The following is a 16,638-nucleotide window of genomic DNA, read 5'->3' as shown; positions in this document are numbered from 1 at the left end:
TACAATTATTTGATATCAGCCTTTACAGCTCCTAAACAACGAAAATCAGGCATTGTCGTGAGAATCACAGAATTTGGCGACTTGCTGTCAGAAGCTGGCAACATCCTGTCACTTGCAGCGTGAGAAATGCAGCTTGGAAGTGCTGGCACAATTCCACCCTCCCCACCGAGAACTGACCGGCCGTTGAAGAGGGTATCCTGCTCTTGAAAACAGAACTGGAGGAGTAATGTCATCCGGCAAATATGCTTGTTTCAGGTGGTCGACTGCGACCCAATCTGTCATGCTGTGGATATCGATGAACGATGAGGGAGGCTTTCTGCTTGAGGTCGATGACCTGGTAGGGGCCCGTGTAAGGCAGGGTCAAAGCCGGTCAAACGGCATTGGTTCCGATAAATACGTGTGTTGCATTGTGTAGATCCTTTGGCATAAAGTTCTTGCCATTTGGCTTGTAGGATGGGCGGCAAGGGGTGAATTTTCCAACAATGGTCTGGAATCTGATAGTGTCGAGTGAGGTGTTAATATGGGGGAGAATTCGCCAAGTATCACGAGCGCACCATACTCCATCACAGCTGCTGACATATCAAGGCCCTCTTTAGGTATGGTCCAAAGGCCAAGGAGGACCCATGGGAGATATAAGCACCAGGCCGAAGAGTTGAAGCAAAACATGAGGGAGGGCTGTTTTTAAGGTGCGATGGATCCTCTCCATCATACCTTTGGATTTGGGATGGTAGGTGGTTGTGTTATGCAACTAGGTGCTGAGGAGACAGTTTAGGGCAGGGGTGGACGAAGTTTTCTGTGCAAGGGCCACATTTAAAAATTGACAATTCTATCGGGTCGCATAGTATATAAAGCAAAATAATTAATATTTATAACAGAAAGACTTAAAGGCTTTTAAAGAAAAATGCATTTAGTTTTTATTAATTAATATTGTAACACACTGTAGAAGATTCACATGAAATGCATTTACTTGAAAGACAAAGTAACTCCCTTATTTTTAGAAAAAATATTTTTATTAGCTAATATTATAAAATAGAAAAACATTTATTTGAAAAATAAAGTAACTGTTTAAATTTGAAGAGACAAAAAATTATTAATTAATATTTTAAAGAAAAAACTTTAAATAAAACATATTAAGAAACAAAGTACCACAATTAAAAAAAATTATTAGTATTTCAGGGTAGAAACTTCACATAGATAGCCTCTACAAACTCATTTTGGGTAAAGTTTGTAAGAAAATAAAAGCTATTCTGAAATAAAATGACTAACGTCTTATCTCTTTGGCATCTGCCAGGACACTGAAATGATTCAAACGAAAGGCAATAATATCATTGGCACAGTAACATAGTTGCCAAATTACACATTTGCGGGTAAAGTGTTAATGTTCACAATATTAATTGGCATTGTTTGGTAACTGTCTCTAACATTTGGCAGGCTGCATGAATTCCTCTGGCAGGCTACCTGTGAGCCGTAGTTTGCCCACACCTGGTTTAGGGACATCCAGTGCTGCGATGTGAAGGTAGTGCTTCTGTCTTACATGACGTGATCGGGTACACCGAATCTGGAAACCCATGATGAGAGGAAAGCACTGGCACATGCTGCTACTGATGCATCTTATTGGGCAGTCAACCATTGTGAGTAAGTAACGATGCCCTTTGGAGTGCAGGAAGGGTCCTACAATGTTGATGTGGACATGGCCCAAACAGGGCTGAGGTTGATGAAACGGAGCCTACACCTGAATTTGTGTGATAGAGGATTTTGGAGAATTCACAAGAAGAACATTCACGGGTCCATGCCTTTGCGTCTTCTCATATGCCATACCAGATGCAGCACTTCTGGAGGATGGCTGTAGATCGTCCTGATGGGTGTGCCAGACCATGTACGATGTCAAGGGCATGACATCTAAGTGACTGTGGGATCCATGGACATGGCCGGCCAGTTCTGATATCAGAGGATGGAGGTGGTGCTATTGTTGTTGAAGGGGACGTCGTGCCATTGCAGAGACGTTAAAGAGGTCTATCAGGCATTGGGCAATGGGATCCACTGTTGCTTGTCCACCAATTGCTTGTGATCGAGGCCAAAGTGTACTACATTGATGGAGATTCTGGAGAAGGCGTCAGCGATGGGGTTGTGTTTCCCAGGAAAGTGGCGAAGGGTGCAGTTGAATTCAGTGATGGCTGACAAGTGGAGGCGCTGATGGGGTGACCAGGCATTGGACTGCGGTTTATTGAACGCATTATTGGCAGGTGGTCAGTTTAAAGGGTGAAAGGCTAGTTTTTCAGGTAGTAGACATCGGAAACAGGAGTGTATGGGAGGGCCAGAGGTCTTAATGTGGTGGAAAATACTCTGCTTGGCAGGGATTTGATAGTATTGTCATGGTTCAGGCTTGAAGACATCTGGGTATGTGGAAACCAGGTAGGCCAACTCATCTTTGGAATCTGTGACATGGAGGGTGTGTTCCGTGGGGGCTGCAGTGATGGCCGTTGTGGACAGACTTTTGGCATCGATGGGGCACTTGATGGCGATGTCAACAAGCACTTGGTGGTGTGCCAGGAAATCCACCACGAGGAGAGATAGCAAGACATCTGCAACCAAAAACTGCCAGTAGTACTTTCTGTTACTGAGGTTAAGGACGAGATGCTTCTGACCGAAGGTAAGGATGGGAGAGCCATTGGGAGCAGTGAGTGGGACATCAGATGGGTGTGTGCATTTGGTTACTTGACTAAATACAGGCATGAGGGAACAGAAAGCTCGTATCGACCAAAAAGCTAGTACCTGTGGCAGAATCAAGGATAAAAAAGACAGGCGCTGATGGAACATGTATGATTGGATATGTCAGGATTAGGGTTAGATTCTGGTAAATATCCCTCAATCCCTGGTTGAGGGATATGCCCCTGTTATGGCTACTGTGAGGGCAGTAGCCATTTCACGCATTTTTTGACCATGGGCATCCTAAGAGGCAGTTCTTGGTGGCAGGGGTAAATGTTCTGTGGTATCAGCAAAACTGAAATGCAGCTGCAATGTGTGGCTGGCGCCCTTTTGTTTCAGAGGCTGGAATGGACAATGAAGATTTGTCCTGGAAGGGTGGAAAAGGCATGAGCGTGACAGCAGTTTGCAGTAGCATGGGCATCCATGAGATTGTCTGCTAGGGTGGTGAGGGTATCGTCAACTATCTCCAATGTCAGTGGGTGCTACCCTTGCTGACGTTGGCAGGCACTGCAGCCAGTGTCCTGAGAATGTCAATTGATTTGGGAGGGCATTGATCACGTAATGGTTGCTGCGCTGGGTCAAAGATCTGTTGTACATGAATGGCTGGGGATGGCATGAATCTGTCTAGTGAGACCTTCTTCAAGTCTTCCTACTGAATGATGTTGGTGCCTTTAGCATTCAGCCACTCTGTTAGTTGGGGGAAGAGGTTGTCTGGCAGGGCAGCGTGAACATAATCTGCCTTGGTCAAACGATGAACATACGCCCTTGGTTAGAAATGTGACTTCAGTTCGATGGAACCAAGTGTAGGAGTTAGTCGGTGTGAAGGTCGGAAGCTGGACTTGGGCGATGGTATCAGCAGGAGTGGCAAAAGGGGGCCAGGTGATGTTTCGTCGTCGGAAGTCTCAGACATCTTTGCTGGGTGTTGGAGTGGCGGGGTCACCACTTTAGCAGGAGTTGATTAAGACGAGGTATGAACTTGAAATGATACTTTAATAATGAACTACAGCGGTATTTGTACGAATTGCTGGCCAATCAGCGGACAGGAAATTTATACAGTAACTAACGGATCAATAATGAACAATTATTTGATATTAGCCTGTATAGCTCCTATACAGATGAAAATCAGGTGTGCCGTCCGTTGGCTCCACTGCTGACTCTATGCGTTGCTATAGTCATTGCCGTGAGAATCACGGAATTCGGCGACATGTTGTCGAAAGCTGGCCATGTCCTGTCGCTTACAGCGTGAGAAACTCAGCTAAGAAGTGCTGGCACTGTTATGCCTGTTTTTATGTTTCAAAACGTGATTATATAATGTGGGAAACCTGAATATTTATATATGCATAAATGGTGTCGTGCCTTATATACTTATACTTATAAATCTATATTTACAAATTGTCTGTAAAGAAACAGAGCTCCAGGAATAGTTACCACCACGGTTTATCTGACAGGTCCTGTTCATAGAGCCACTGGTTACGTAATACGTATAACTCTTAAAGATATAAAGCAAAGAATAAAATAACCCAACTATTTCACTCACAGCATACAATACCTTAAATGATAAGCGCGCATTTTATATTACCATTTACGCGAAACACGACTGAGAATGTTTATATCAGTAATTAAAAAGTCAATCATTCAACGTACAAACGCTCGAAAAAAGTAATATGCTGTGGAAATATAACCGTTCGTCCTGAAGAGGGCAACTTAATGAAAAATGTTGATGATGCTGAACAACACCCACGCTAGGACACATAATTTATCTTCAAAACGTCAGCGCCGTAATACCTAATCAGGCTGAAAATTAAGCTAAATACCCTATTGCAATTAAGTGTCATAACAAAATCCTTTATCGACTAATTGAGTACGTACCAGATCATTTTATCTCTAAAACTTTTAACGATAAACAGAGCAGGCTGCTGCAATGTTTTTAACCAAACCTAACATAGTTAATTTTTGCTGAAAGAGACCTGAAATAACAGAAGAGATCATTTTCCCTCTCAGCAGGAGAGACAGTCATCTAATCGATGAGTAATCAGTAATCACATAATAAAAAAAATAGGTACATAAGACTTATAAAATATCCAATATTGGGAAAAGTCAGAGATGTGGATGCAGAGAGCAATTAGATGAAAAATAAGATCTAGACGGACTAAAATGCTTCACTTGATGAAGAAAAAGTTACTTAGATCAATTCAATATCAGCGTAGATGGAAATTACCGTACAAGAACGCGTAAGTAAGCAAACACTTAAAAACTGTTTCCTTCTTCCACACGAGTATAAAAATGAGAGTTTAAACCAATAAACCAATATAATTTTGGGTCAAGAATCTACCTTCACATTATTGCGAACGTATCAGTCTGTGAGCAGGCTACCTGCGTAGTAAAAAAAATAAATAAATGGACAGAATAGCTCACAGGTACTCAAGTACGAAAACTTCACAAAAGCATTTCTTCCCCATCCTTTTATAAACTTTCAAGACTGGCCACACTTTTTCCAGGGCTTCGAGACTTCGTTACCTTTTAGGAGGCAAGTCTGCAATCATCTGTGGTAAATCCACTGGATAATGGATGGCACAGAGAGGAAAGGATCCTGGCCTTTCCATGATTTAGCAAAGGTAACAGATGGCCTGTTTTTTTAATAAGTTGTGTGGGTGTCTTGAAACTTTTAGATTAATGCATTAAAACATTCACGTAAAAAAAATTGAATTATTTACGGGTATTAGGAATAAATAAAATGTTTTCTAACAACTTTATGATAGGGCAGTTACAGCTACAGAATAAAGTTAGATGTTCGTCTGATTTGGAGATGACATTGCTGTAAGAATAATAAAATTATTTTAAACCACATTTATATAAAAAAAAAAAAACCTGGTCAGATCAGTTTGCTCTCTCGATTGGTAGCTAAAAGCTTCTATTTTGGTGGCCCTTAAAGGCTTCATTCTCTGTTCCGGGTCGAGGCGTTAATACTTACTTCTTACTACCGGTTTTTTTTTTTTTTTTTTTTTTTTTTTTTACTTGATGTTATATCTATCACATCTTTATTCCTCGGCAAAAGCAAAAATTTTACTTAGTATGTAAGAAGAACGTACATGTGAACTAATTTCCACAGACTTAAAACTGAGAAACGGCTTAACTCGATGTGGTGGTAAGTTTTATTCGTTCTCAGTTTACGGCATCAGTGCTCTGCTTCCGGTAAAATTTTAGAAATGTTTGTTGATTTTCTGCTATTCTTTAATTGAACAGTGGTGATCTTGTCACGAATTTTAAACAATTTCCATGTTCCATCATCGGCAATCGTTGACTTAGTTTTTCGTATGCTAATGGACAGCAACTAAAAAAAATAGAAACATTTAACTGTACAGGCGTTTTACCTTTTTACATGAAATTCGATTTATTTGAGTGCCGGCGTATTCAATAATAAATGTTGAAAAATTAAAAACAAAAGCTTGCTCTTCCGAAGAGTTCTAACAGACGGAAGTGCAGTTCCAGGCAACGCAGTTGCAGTGCAACGAGTTTGTTTATATTTACTTTTGGGAGACGGAAACCGGGCCAAAAGGACTGCGCATTTGATTTGCACACATATCTAAATCAAAACACAACATGGCCTACATTCCCGAGAGTGCTTACATAATGTTCTGTGGCAATATGCGTTTTATATGACTTATGTATACTAAATTTTATCACAGGCACCAGCATTTCCAATGGGTATCGCAATTTAAAATGGACTCGTTCTTTTCAGCACAGCTTCTCAAAATTTCCATTTTGTCTAACATAAAGGCTTTGAGTACTTAATTTGACTAAATGCAGTCATTATTACTGTCATTCTAGCTAACTATAAATCTGGTTTTGACGGACAAGACGCTTGAGTTTAATATCGTCATAAAGGAATAAACGAAACTGCTCTCAGCAGCAATCAGTAACAGTGCTTTGTGCAGTGCTGCGTTCACTGAACCAGTGATCTTGACCCCAGTTATGATTAGTCGTGTAAATTATTGTTCGTCTTTCTTTCAAACAGACAGTAGAGGCACAATTGTTTTAAGCCGCCTGAGGATTAGACACACTTGCCTAACCATCAATGTTTTGGAAGGTAGGATTACTCTTGTGCGTGTTCGCTGTAATAAGATGTCATTGGGTGAGCATTCTTCTGAGATCATTTACGAGCTTTTTCAAGTGAAACCATCTAATCATTTATGATGAGAATCAATAAAAGCTCACTGCTTTACGTACAAATTTAGATTTGCACCGATGAGCACTGATAAAACCGTTGTTAACTATTCTATTTCCACTTGCTAAACGTTTGTCCTATAGAAAGGTTAATGCCATTTACAAATATTTACGGTTCAATTATATGTTAAAGTATATTAAGAGCTATTTTATCACTTATAAAGTATATTTCTTACACTTGGTCAAAACTGGTTCCGTTGAGATTCGCTATACTTCTCACCAGGCGCATTAGTAGTGTTTGTACTCCTGTACATCTCCAGACAAAACAAGATTTATTGCTGGAGGCGCTGCAAATGAAAAGGTAACCTTTTGGGTATGGGAAGAATTCCTTTCTGGGTGATATTATGTATGTTTTCGAATAGTATCTCTTCATGGTATCTACGTTAATCTGTCAGAGTGGGAAGTGTACTGTGTTCCAGATGTGTATGGAAGATGAAGCTGAGAGTGTCGAAATCATAGAGAATTTTCGGTGACATGTGGACGTTGAAGGTTCTCAACAATAAAGTCATCGATTCAAAACGAGTGCCGGTGAGGAGTGTCTGAGAGCGCCGGAAAACAAAAGGGATGCACAAGCGGACCAGTTACCAGGCCTAATTTACTACTAAGGTATTTCAGATACACATGACTTTATATTAATCAAGGAAATATCAGCACGAAGGATGAACAAAATTTAAATTCCAGATGAAAAGAGCTATTACCTAATGATTATTCTATTTAATGCCCCTTGGATAAAATGTACAATCCTGAACCACCATGGCAGTGGTTTGGAAAACATTTAACTCTATAATTTAAACTGTAACAATGTCTCAAGTGTAAAAAAGCTAGAGTCTTATTATTTGCATATGAGAACTGAGATGATGCATCAAACCCATTAGGATGTGTAACTATAAAGCTCATATTATCAAACTCTGTTTTTAACTTTCGCTTCGTTCAAAAAATGCAGACAAAGAAAATATAGCATCATTGTTTCGTAAATCCACCACATCAACTCAAATTGAATCCTGTTATAAAACTGTTTCGTGTGGTTGCAGAAAAATCATTTACTGGAATTAAGGATTCCCTTTTGCTAGCTTTACTAAGCCAAGAATCCACAGTGATTAGACTTTTATACTCTTCTTGTGCTTCAGATATCATAAACATAAAACAACAATCAGGAAGTAAAAACTTCGAATCTTCTGAGATTTAAGCACTTTAGTCTACTTCACTTCTGAGAATATTCTCAAAGGAAGATTTGGTAAGTATTGTGGTCATTAGACAGCGTATTTGTTTATGATGGTTCTTGAGTTATAAGAATTAATGTCTACAGATTGAAAATGAAACTTACCTTCAGCATGAAGAGGAACCGGTGGAGGACTGTAGAGAGTTGCGTTGGATGCAGTACTAGCTAAATCCGTCGCCAGTGTCGCATCGTCTCTCCCATCTGAAGGAGTATAGAGGTCAATCTCTGAATAGTGATGTTCCAGCTCAGAAGAGGACTTTTCACCTGAAAACACTTGGGAAGTCCTCTGTGAGAGACAACTTTGAGTGGGTGACTGAGTTAACTGTGTATCTTTAAAAGTAGCACCTCTAATAAGTTCTGATGACTGGGGAATTGAACACTCTTCTTCATTTATGTTTATTTCATTCTCAGTTGTGCCCTTATCAGGTGAAGCACTGCAGGGTTTAACTATTTCACTGTCGTTAACCTTGGTAGAGATTTGTTCCTCTGATAAAAGACCAAGATTACTCTCTATCTCACCTAGGGGCTGTCTTTGGTCATTATGTTTATCAGATCGATACAAGTTAAATAGTTCAATATCACTGGAAGTTTTAGAAATAACAGAACTCACTTGGGCTCTGTCTCTTACATCTGGGAATTCTGTTGATCTTTCAGGGTGATAGGGTGAGATTCTACTGGAAACAGATGGAGAGCCAGACTGTAAACAGGCCATAGCAGGTAGAGAGAAGACATCAGGGTTAGGAGAGCTCCTTACAGGCGGTCCCCTTTTTGGCAATGGTGGTGGAACATCTTCGGGCAAAGGACTGAAAACCCCAGATGGAGTAGCAAGAGGAGAAGAGAAGGCAGAGCCTGGTGGTGAGATTGGCCTAAATACTCCCTTAGGAGAGTCAGTATCCTTCGGAGATACAATCTGTCGAGCTATTGAAGTTACGGATCCTGAGTGGGATAGGTTAAGAGACTGAACTCCATCACTGCCAAGGGCTGTGGCAAATACCGAAAGTGGGGCTTGGCAAAGTGGTGATGGTATCTGTTGTGACTGAGAACTCTGAGTGGGTGACTCATTGGAAGGAGTTGTTATCCGACTAGAATTTGACGAAAGGTAAGAGGCCAAGCTGCTAATGGTGTTCTCCAGGTCTTCCACAACCGTTTGAGTATCCATGGCACCTGCAAATATAAAATAAAAAAATTACTGTTTATATAAAATGTTTGAAAAATGAATACATTTTTAAGATAATGTTTCATAGAATACTTTCGAAAAGTACTTATGTACACTATCATCACACATACATAAATGTACATACGGAAATAAACAAACGCACGGGCACACGTAAAGATTCAAAGAGTCTATGAATTTAGAACATGTATGAGACTTAATATCTTACAAGACCAAAATTGTGTAGTGATTATGATGCTCCTGACGGGCAGGCCTAAAGCAAATTAAGTTGCTTAAAAAGAATTGAAAATGTCTTCAAATTCTAGGACTGTAACGCTTTTATGAATTTTGTACCATTTTCATAGTAGTTACTGATTTAGTATGCTATACAATGTACAATGTAACAAGAAGTGAAAATCATGTATCTGTCTACTCATTTTTCTTCATAAATATCCAGAACTCCTCGAATAGTCCTTTCATTAAAAAATTGCAATCTTTTTGCCCTCGAATGAGAGAGAGAGAGAGAGAGAGAGAGAGAGAGAGAGAGAGAGAGAGAGAGAGAGAGAGAGCCTGTCATTTGGGGAGGGGGCACTGCCAACCGTTGACCAAAAACCTTTTTCATCAAAGCATATCTCACATCGCATCTCCCCTCGTTTCCCGGACCTTTCATTATACAAGTTCTTTGTTGTCCAGTTCTCCCTTTCTACTTAGTAATTATTATTTCTCCGCTCAACTTTCAGTTTCCCGGCTTTCGTTTTCAATCTTCGAAGGCTTAGTCAGGCACATTTCACCTGCTCTGTTATTCAGATACTTAGACTGGGAGAATTTCATCCGGGTTTTAACGTTCTGTTCCCTTATTTTCATAAGCAACTTCCGACTTCCATCACGATGCGTCTGTTTCGTTCCATTTTAACATATGTATTATTTATTTACTATCATCAAAATTAATTTTCTTTGTGTCCCTATTTCTTTTCCTGTTCTTTTCAATGATTTTTCTCTTCAGGAATAGACGTCAAAAGAACTCCTACTCAGAGCTACCAGCTGTTACGAACTATGCATTAGGAACATAGTTAAGTAATATATTTTACTATGCGCACCATTTAGAACTCTGCATAATACATTAATTATGGAAGTGCTACGCAACATGTACACGATGAACTGCTGCAGAGAGCAATATACCTTCCAAGAAATTTTACGTCTGAAATATGACGAACAAATTAATAATCGTTTGAGTATGTCGAAAAAGTTGCTTCTCTTTTTCACATGCATAACTTTTGTACGTTGGGAAATTTCAACAAGCTCACACTGAGTGGCTTCATTCCACGTAAACTGATACAGGACCGCCTTTCATAATTACTGAAACTAAAACATGACTGAGCATCGTAAGTAGGTGTCAAGTCATTCTATTCTTATCTTCAAACTACCCTTAATAAATGTTACCCTTTCCTCGGTCTACTAACCACGGTGGGATAAATGTCACTTTTACTCGAGACTTTCCACCACATTCACACCATCAAATGCATTTAGTGACACTATCCAATTCAAGTAACCGGCAAACATCATTCTCACTCAGTTTTCTTCCCTAATCGTTGCTACATTATTGGTAGGGGTGTAGGAATACTACCATCGTAGGTCCTGCGTGTCGTAAAGGACGACTAAAAGGACAGCTGCTGCCTTGCAGTCTTACTTTTTTAGTAAAAGGCTAAGCCCACCGCCAATAACTGAGGAAACTGCTACCTTGCAGTCTTACTTTTTAATAAAAGGTTAGGCCCACCGCCAATAGCTGTGGAAACTGCTGCCTTGCAGTCTAACTTTTGTAAAAGGCTAGGCCCACCGCCAATAACTGTGGAAACTGCTGCTTTGCAGTCTTACTTTTTAGTCAAAGGCGAGGCCCACCGCTAATAACTGTGGTTGATGACAGCAAGTGCATGCGGTCGTAAAAACCCCTTTGCCAAATGTTGTAAAGAAAGGCACATCAGGCAACCGACCCTTTAGTGTAGGGATAGCGGTGGGAAAGAAGATTTCATATTGCTAAGTATCTGTTCCTCAAGACTGATATTTATATTCTAATCACTTTTTAAACGAGTTCTTGGTTTGATTGCTTTATCTTATCAGCTAATGCATATCTAGTTTGCAGGTGACTGGCATCATACAATGCCATGTTATTAACACAGAATACGCAAATAATCCATGTGCCTGACAATCTCATGCATTGTTTTCATTATTATAATAGATCTCTGTCGGGATGACTTTCTGTCTTTGTATAAACTCACATAGATTAAACTGATAAGGACTGCTGCACATTAAAGCATACAAGCGACGAATGTGGCTATGGAATTTATTAACAGCTGTGTATTAGTGTATTATGAACTCAAGGATTTTAGTCCACTAATTATATGATTCGTTGTCTACAAAATGATGCACAACAGAACTGTTTATGAAGCTGTCGTTGGCCGTAAGATATAAATCATAGCGATAAGGAAATTAAAGATGACCTGTTCATTTTACTGCTATTGTGCAGATCGTGTTTGCAACTCTACAGTATATTTCTCCACTGAAAAGATCATTTCAGATTTTTTTTTACTTTGTGGTAACTTTTGTGTCGGGATTAGCAATCTTTTCATTCTTTCAGGTCAGATTCAGTTACCCTCATCAAGAACTCTTCATCATTTCACTATGACAGAAGCTTCGTCAAATTCTTCATAAGGATTTCAAAACCACTGCTCTTGCTATTCGTCGAACAAAGGCGTCAGAAACTAGATTCAAACTACTAATGTAACGTCGTTTTGCTTTCCATTTATTTTCAAAGGTAAGTAGACAAGTTTTTGTTTCCTTCTTCTTTGTCTGTTATTGCGGGCACAGCTTTTGCCATGATAGCGAACGTGGGAGCTGAATACAAAAGATTTCTGGGAGAGATTTATTTGTGCGAAGGTAAATTCCCGATCCGTATAAATGGCGTGCCGTCTTCAGTGTTGAATGGGATACCGTATACACTACTTAAATGATATTGGAGTTTTCCTCTTCCATCCATCTCCAATATCCGCTTAATGAAACGATTTCTTCAAGTTCCGCTAAACTTAGAGCGCTTTCTTTAGGAGCCGTATTTCAATACGGTGTGTCTATCAAGATAATGAAATTTTCTTGTCTTTTTATAGCCGAAATCAGTCATCCTGAGGACATTTCCAGATTATCGGGGTCCATTCCTTGAAGAAAGCCTCAGACAATCACAAACGAGTCTCTCTCTCCTGCTGCAAGGAAGAAAAATTAATTCACAGTGGAATATTGATCACAGCTGAGCCATATCATCCATCATACCCAACTCTTCCAATCCAACACGGTTGTAGGACACCTCCCACCCCACCCCATCCTTCCCAACCCCAAACCCTCTCCTTCCTTCTCCTTCCGTCAGGGCAACCGCATGCAACGTTATTCTCTTTTGGGTTTCAATTTTGGCATCAAAATTCCAAATACTTTCAGTCAATTGTAGCATCTTATTAGAGGTAGATTCCTATGGTACATTATCTCCGAAACGAACATTTGTCATAGAACTACCACCCAAAATGAAATATTCTAAAATATCTAGTTCTCAGAAACAGCAAAATCAAATAAACATGTAAACATTATCGAAAAAAAAGCTACAAGTAAGTTAAGATTACTCACTGACGAAAAGAGTAAACTCTGAAAATCTAATCTCGCTCAGGGTACAATTTGCTACTGCTTTTTTTTAATGATAATAATCTCGTGCGCACCGTTCTTTAACTGCTGAATGCACAGTCCACTGGGATTAAGGACACCAGTCATGTTATTGCTGGGCAAAAACGTGGCTCTGTTTGAAATACCTTAACATAATAGTTCTTAACATATCTTAGCAGTATGCTTAAACTATCTTAAAATAATAATGTCATTGTGAGAAATTTCTCTAACACAACATACCACGATAAATGACAAAGGAATTTTAGACGAATTACATGTTTCCGATTTTGACAATGTTATAATGAATACCACCAACTTATAAATGCTATCACCTTTTCAGAAGAAAGACATCGACAAATATACCGAGAGCAGGTTTTCTTATGTTCACAACTCTTTTAGCTCAACATACTTGAGCTTCTTCCAGTGGCTTTCTACAAATAAAGGCCTTTAGATTTGCTTTATTGAAATGAGGTCCCTCCAGGATGCTGGAAATTGTTTTTATTGATATGCAACCCTTCTCACTCTTCAGCTGCTGTCACTGCATGTCCAGCGTATATGACCAAACATTCTGTAAGCATGGCTGCATGTGTCCAACACAATATTAATATGATTATGCTGGTGTTGAAGTTGTTAAACAAATTTCTGAGAGGATCTTTACTGATTTTGATTCCATATGAGATTGAATGAATCACAAAGCATCTACTACACGACAAGTTCTGATGTCTGACTGGGGTAGTTCATTCACAGATAAATCAGATCTCAGTACGTGAGCTTGTGCTGATTTATCCGTGTATGAAGTTCACCAACTGAACTAGAAAGAGAATGCTGCAAAAATGTAGTTTATGGTGAAATAACTAATTTCTTTTCTACATCTGGCTGCTTGCAAGAGCCTGGTACACTCCGGAACTCTTCAGTGCCTTTGAGAAAGCAGATGGTGGAACAGAAGAAAACATTTCATTGACATACTAATGTGGAATATCTTCCCCATGTTGTGTGATTATTTCTATATCTCTCTGGACATCTTTGGGAGTAGTATCTCTCTATTGGTGTGACGAGATGCAACGCTTGTATTTCAGTAAGTCTTTGATATGCACTGAGCAATTTCAACCAAACTTGGTATACATATAACTTAGCATCTGGGAAACAATACTCTGGGGGTAAGACATCACTGGCACCAAATGGGGGTGTGTGAGGAGGGGGGTAGAAAAGGGGTGAAAAGTAAAAATAAGTGAAAACAACAAATGTTAGTGTCTAATCCATAGTTTTTTTTAAGTCAATGAGATTAATAGTGACAATCCCGATGCCCTTCAAGTCCAGGTTCAGCCCCAATAGGGAGGGCTGATGTAGCAAAAACGTAAACTAAATCATGTTGTGAAGCAAGTGTAATTGTCACGTTGTGCGCAAGATATTAACAAAATCTTGGAAAATCACATATAATACTTAAAAAAAACGGAAGGTGTATACTTTTCGATGTACACATTTCTCTATGTACATACACTCTACTGTTTACGGCAGTCCCGAAGTAAACATGTAGCCTAGTTGTTACCACAAAAATATATATTTTTATGGTTGCTACCATTTTAACACCACGAAGGATTAAAAAGAATAGTCATTAAAAATAAGACCCAGAACTTTCATTTGATGCATTCGAATTTCTCTTACAAACCTATCTGATGAGGCCCTGCTTCTTCTGTTGATGTACCCAATTCATGGTTTACAGTTTTGTCCATCCTATCATAAACCATTTTCCTGGCTTCCAGTCCCATAATCCTACTGGTACTCACGTTCAGTTTCAGTTTTTTCTTACAGACACTTTCAGACTTTTCCGACAAATTTTGCAGTGTTTGTTTTTAATTGTCAGCTACTAATATTGACAATTGCATCAGCAACAGCCAGCCACTCAGCATTCCATCGCAGCTTCCCTCATCCCACAAACTCGTACCTCTTACCTTTCCTTGAAGTTTTGATTCTATCCATAAAAATGTTAAACAGACATTAAGGCAAAACATCTATGACTAAAAACTATTACTGCATCAGGCCTGTCACTCCCTCATCTGCACTCAACTGAAGCGTTCTTTTCAGTTTTCATCATAAAAGCTTTAATCAAAATCTGCATGTATATTGCCGGTATCTCCAGTCCGCAGCGACTGGCATGAACCAAGTGATAAGTATAACGAGATTTCAGAAGTTAAGATTATAGTGTACAATAACTCTCTGGGAATTGCTACAAACTTTTGATGGCAGCATCTATCCTTCAAAAGCTCGTTGGAGTCTATAAATACTGCTTATACATTTTTGAGCAGCCCCTTCGAATTCATGCTGGACTTTTCTCTTTTTTCATAGGATATTATTCTCATGCACGATATTTATGACAAAGTTAAGTCAAAGTTTATCCATAACTTCAATAACCAGTTGAATTCCATCTTAATTATTACATGATGTCTCCTTTTTCTGCTAATTTTACGGACGTTACGTTGTGCAGTCCTCTTAAATGCTCCTTGGTTGTGCGCTCCTACTACTCCCTAAACAGCAATGAATAATTTTGGCTGCAAAATCCGCAAGTTATTTTGTGGAAACTGCAGTCCGTCGGAAAATCAAAAAGATCTCTCAGTCATCCATACAAATCACCTCCAGATTATGAACTTTGCTTTCCTCAGTGTTTCATGAGTCCTTCAATCTGTTATTGTTTAAAAGGAAGCTCGTCGTTATCTACGTTTTTCTCTTATCGTCCCCTTTCAATATTTTCACTTTTAATATCTTCATAGCGTACAAAAATATAGAACATTAAACAAATAGATATACTTGACTATGTCTGATATATCAAAATGATTATAATGTTAAGCGGTAGATATATATACTTGAGAGTATTGAATACAGGGAGTAACAACGTAACCTCACGCATGTTACAAGGAGCAAATAACAAAAAAACAGATACCGAACTATAACTTAAAACCAGCATTTTAACCGTTTTCATAAATTCATGAACACTTAATTTTGGTTAGATTTGACGTAAGAGCACAAATACAAAACTATATAAACAAGAAAATGCTCGACATTCAGCATGTATCAACATTAAAAAATATTCAGAACATCTACTCTCATTATTGAGATTGCCTTAGGAAATGTCAAAGGATGAAGATGAGAGAAAGCAATAAGATTAATTAATTTCTTACGGTATTATTAGATTGCACGTACTACAGTAGTACTACTATATGCGACAGCATTTCTAGACATGAAAAGGTTACTGATGCCAAACTATAACAAACAACAATTTTCTGATACAATTAAACTTTATTTTCTTGCATTTCTTAATTCTTTCAAATTATGAGGCCAACGACAATTATATAATAAAATTTGTGTAAAATTATTCTTCTATATAATTAAAATTTGCTTTCGAGTAAATGATCACAGAAACAGTATAATTTGGCTACTGTGGACTTTCTGCCTAACAGTGAGAATAAGTATATTGGCAAAAAACTACTAGTATCGAAAATTCAATGGAATGTATACAGATGCAGCTTCCATCTTCTGATCAATGGGAGGGTCAATTTGATGCTTTCATATAAGAATCTCTGCTAGAGACAAAGAAAACAGTTGAAGGAGAGCCTGCAATAAGAGACTGAAAGACTAGCCAGGAAGGAAG

General features: G+C 38.9%; 1 protein-coding gene across 1 annotated transcript in view; it reads right to left on the bottom strand.

The window, feature by feature from the left end:
- Positions 1-2,370: 2,370 nt before the first annotated feature.
- LOC135221311 (uncharacterized) overlaps positions 2,371-16,638 on the bottom strand; it is a 95,136-nt gene continuing 80,868 nt past the window's right edge. The window contains exons 3-4 of the mRNA XM_064259115.1: positions 8,255-9,313; positions 2,371-2,582 (exon numbers count right to left, since the gene is read on the bottom strand). Coding sequence (XP_064115185.1) covers positions 2,371-2,582; positions 8,255-9,313 — 1,271 coding nt within the window. The remainder of the gene's footprint in view (positions 2,583-8,254; positions 9,314-16,638) is intronic.

The sequence above is a fragment of the Macrobrachium nipponense genome, chromosome 2 (assembly GCF_015104395.2).
Source record: "Macrobrachium nipponense isolate FS-2020 chromosome 2, ASM1510439v2, whole genome shotgun sequence".
In the NCBI taxonomy this organism is placed as follows: Eukaryota; Metazoa; Arthropoda; class Malacostraca; order Decapoda; family Palaemonidae; genus Macrobrachium; species Macrobrachium nipponense.
This window is presented reverse-complemented; position numbering and strand designations above follow the sequence as displayed.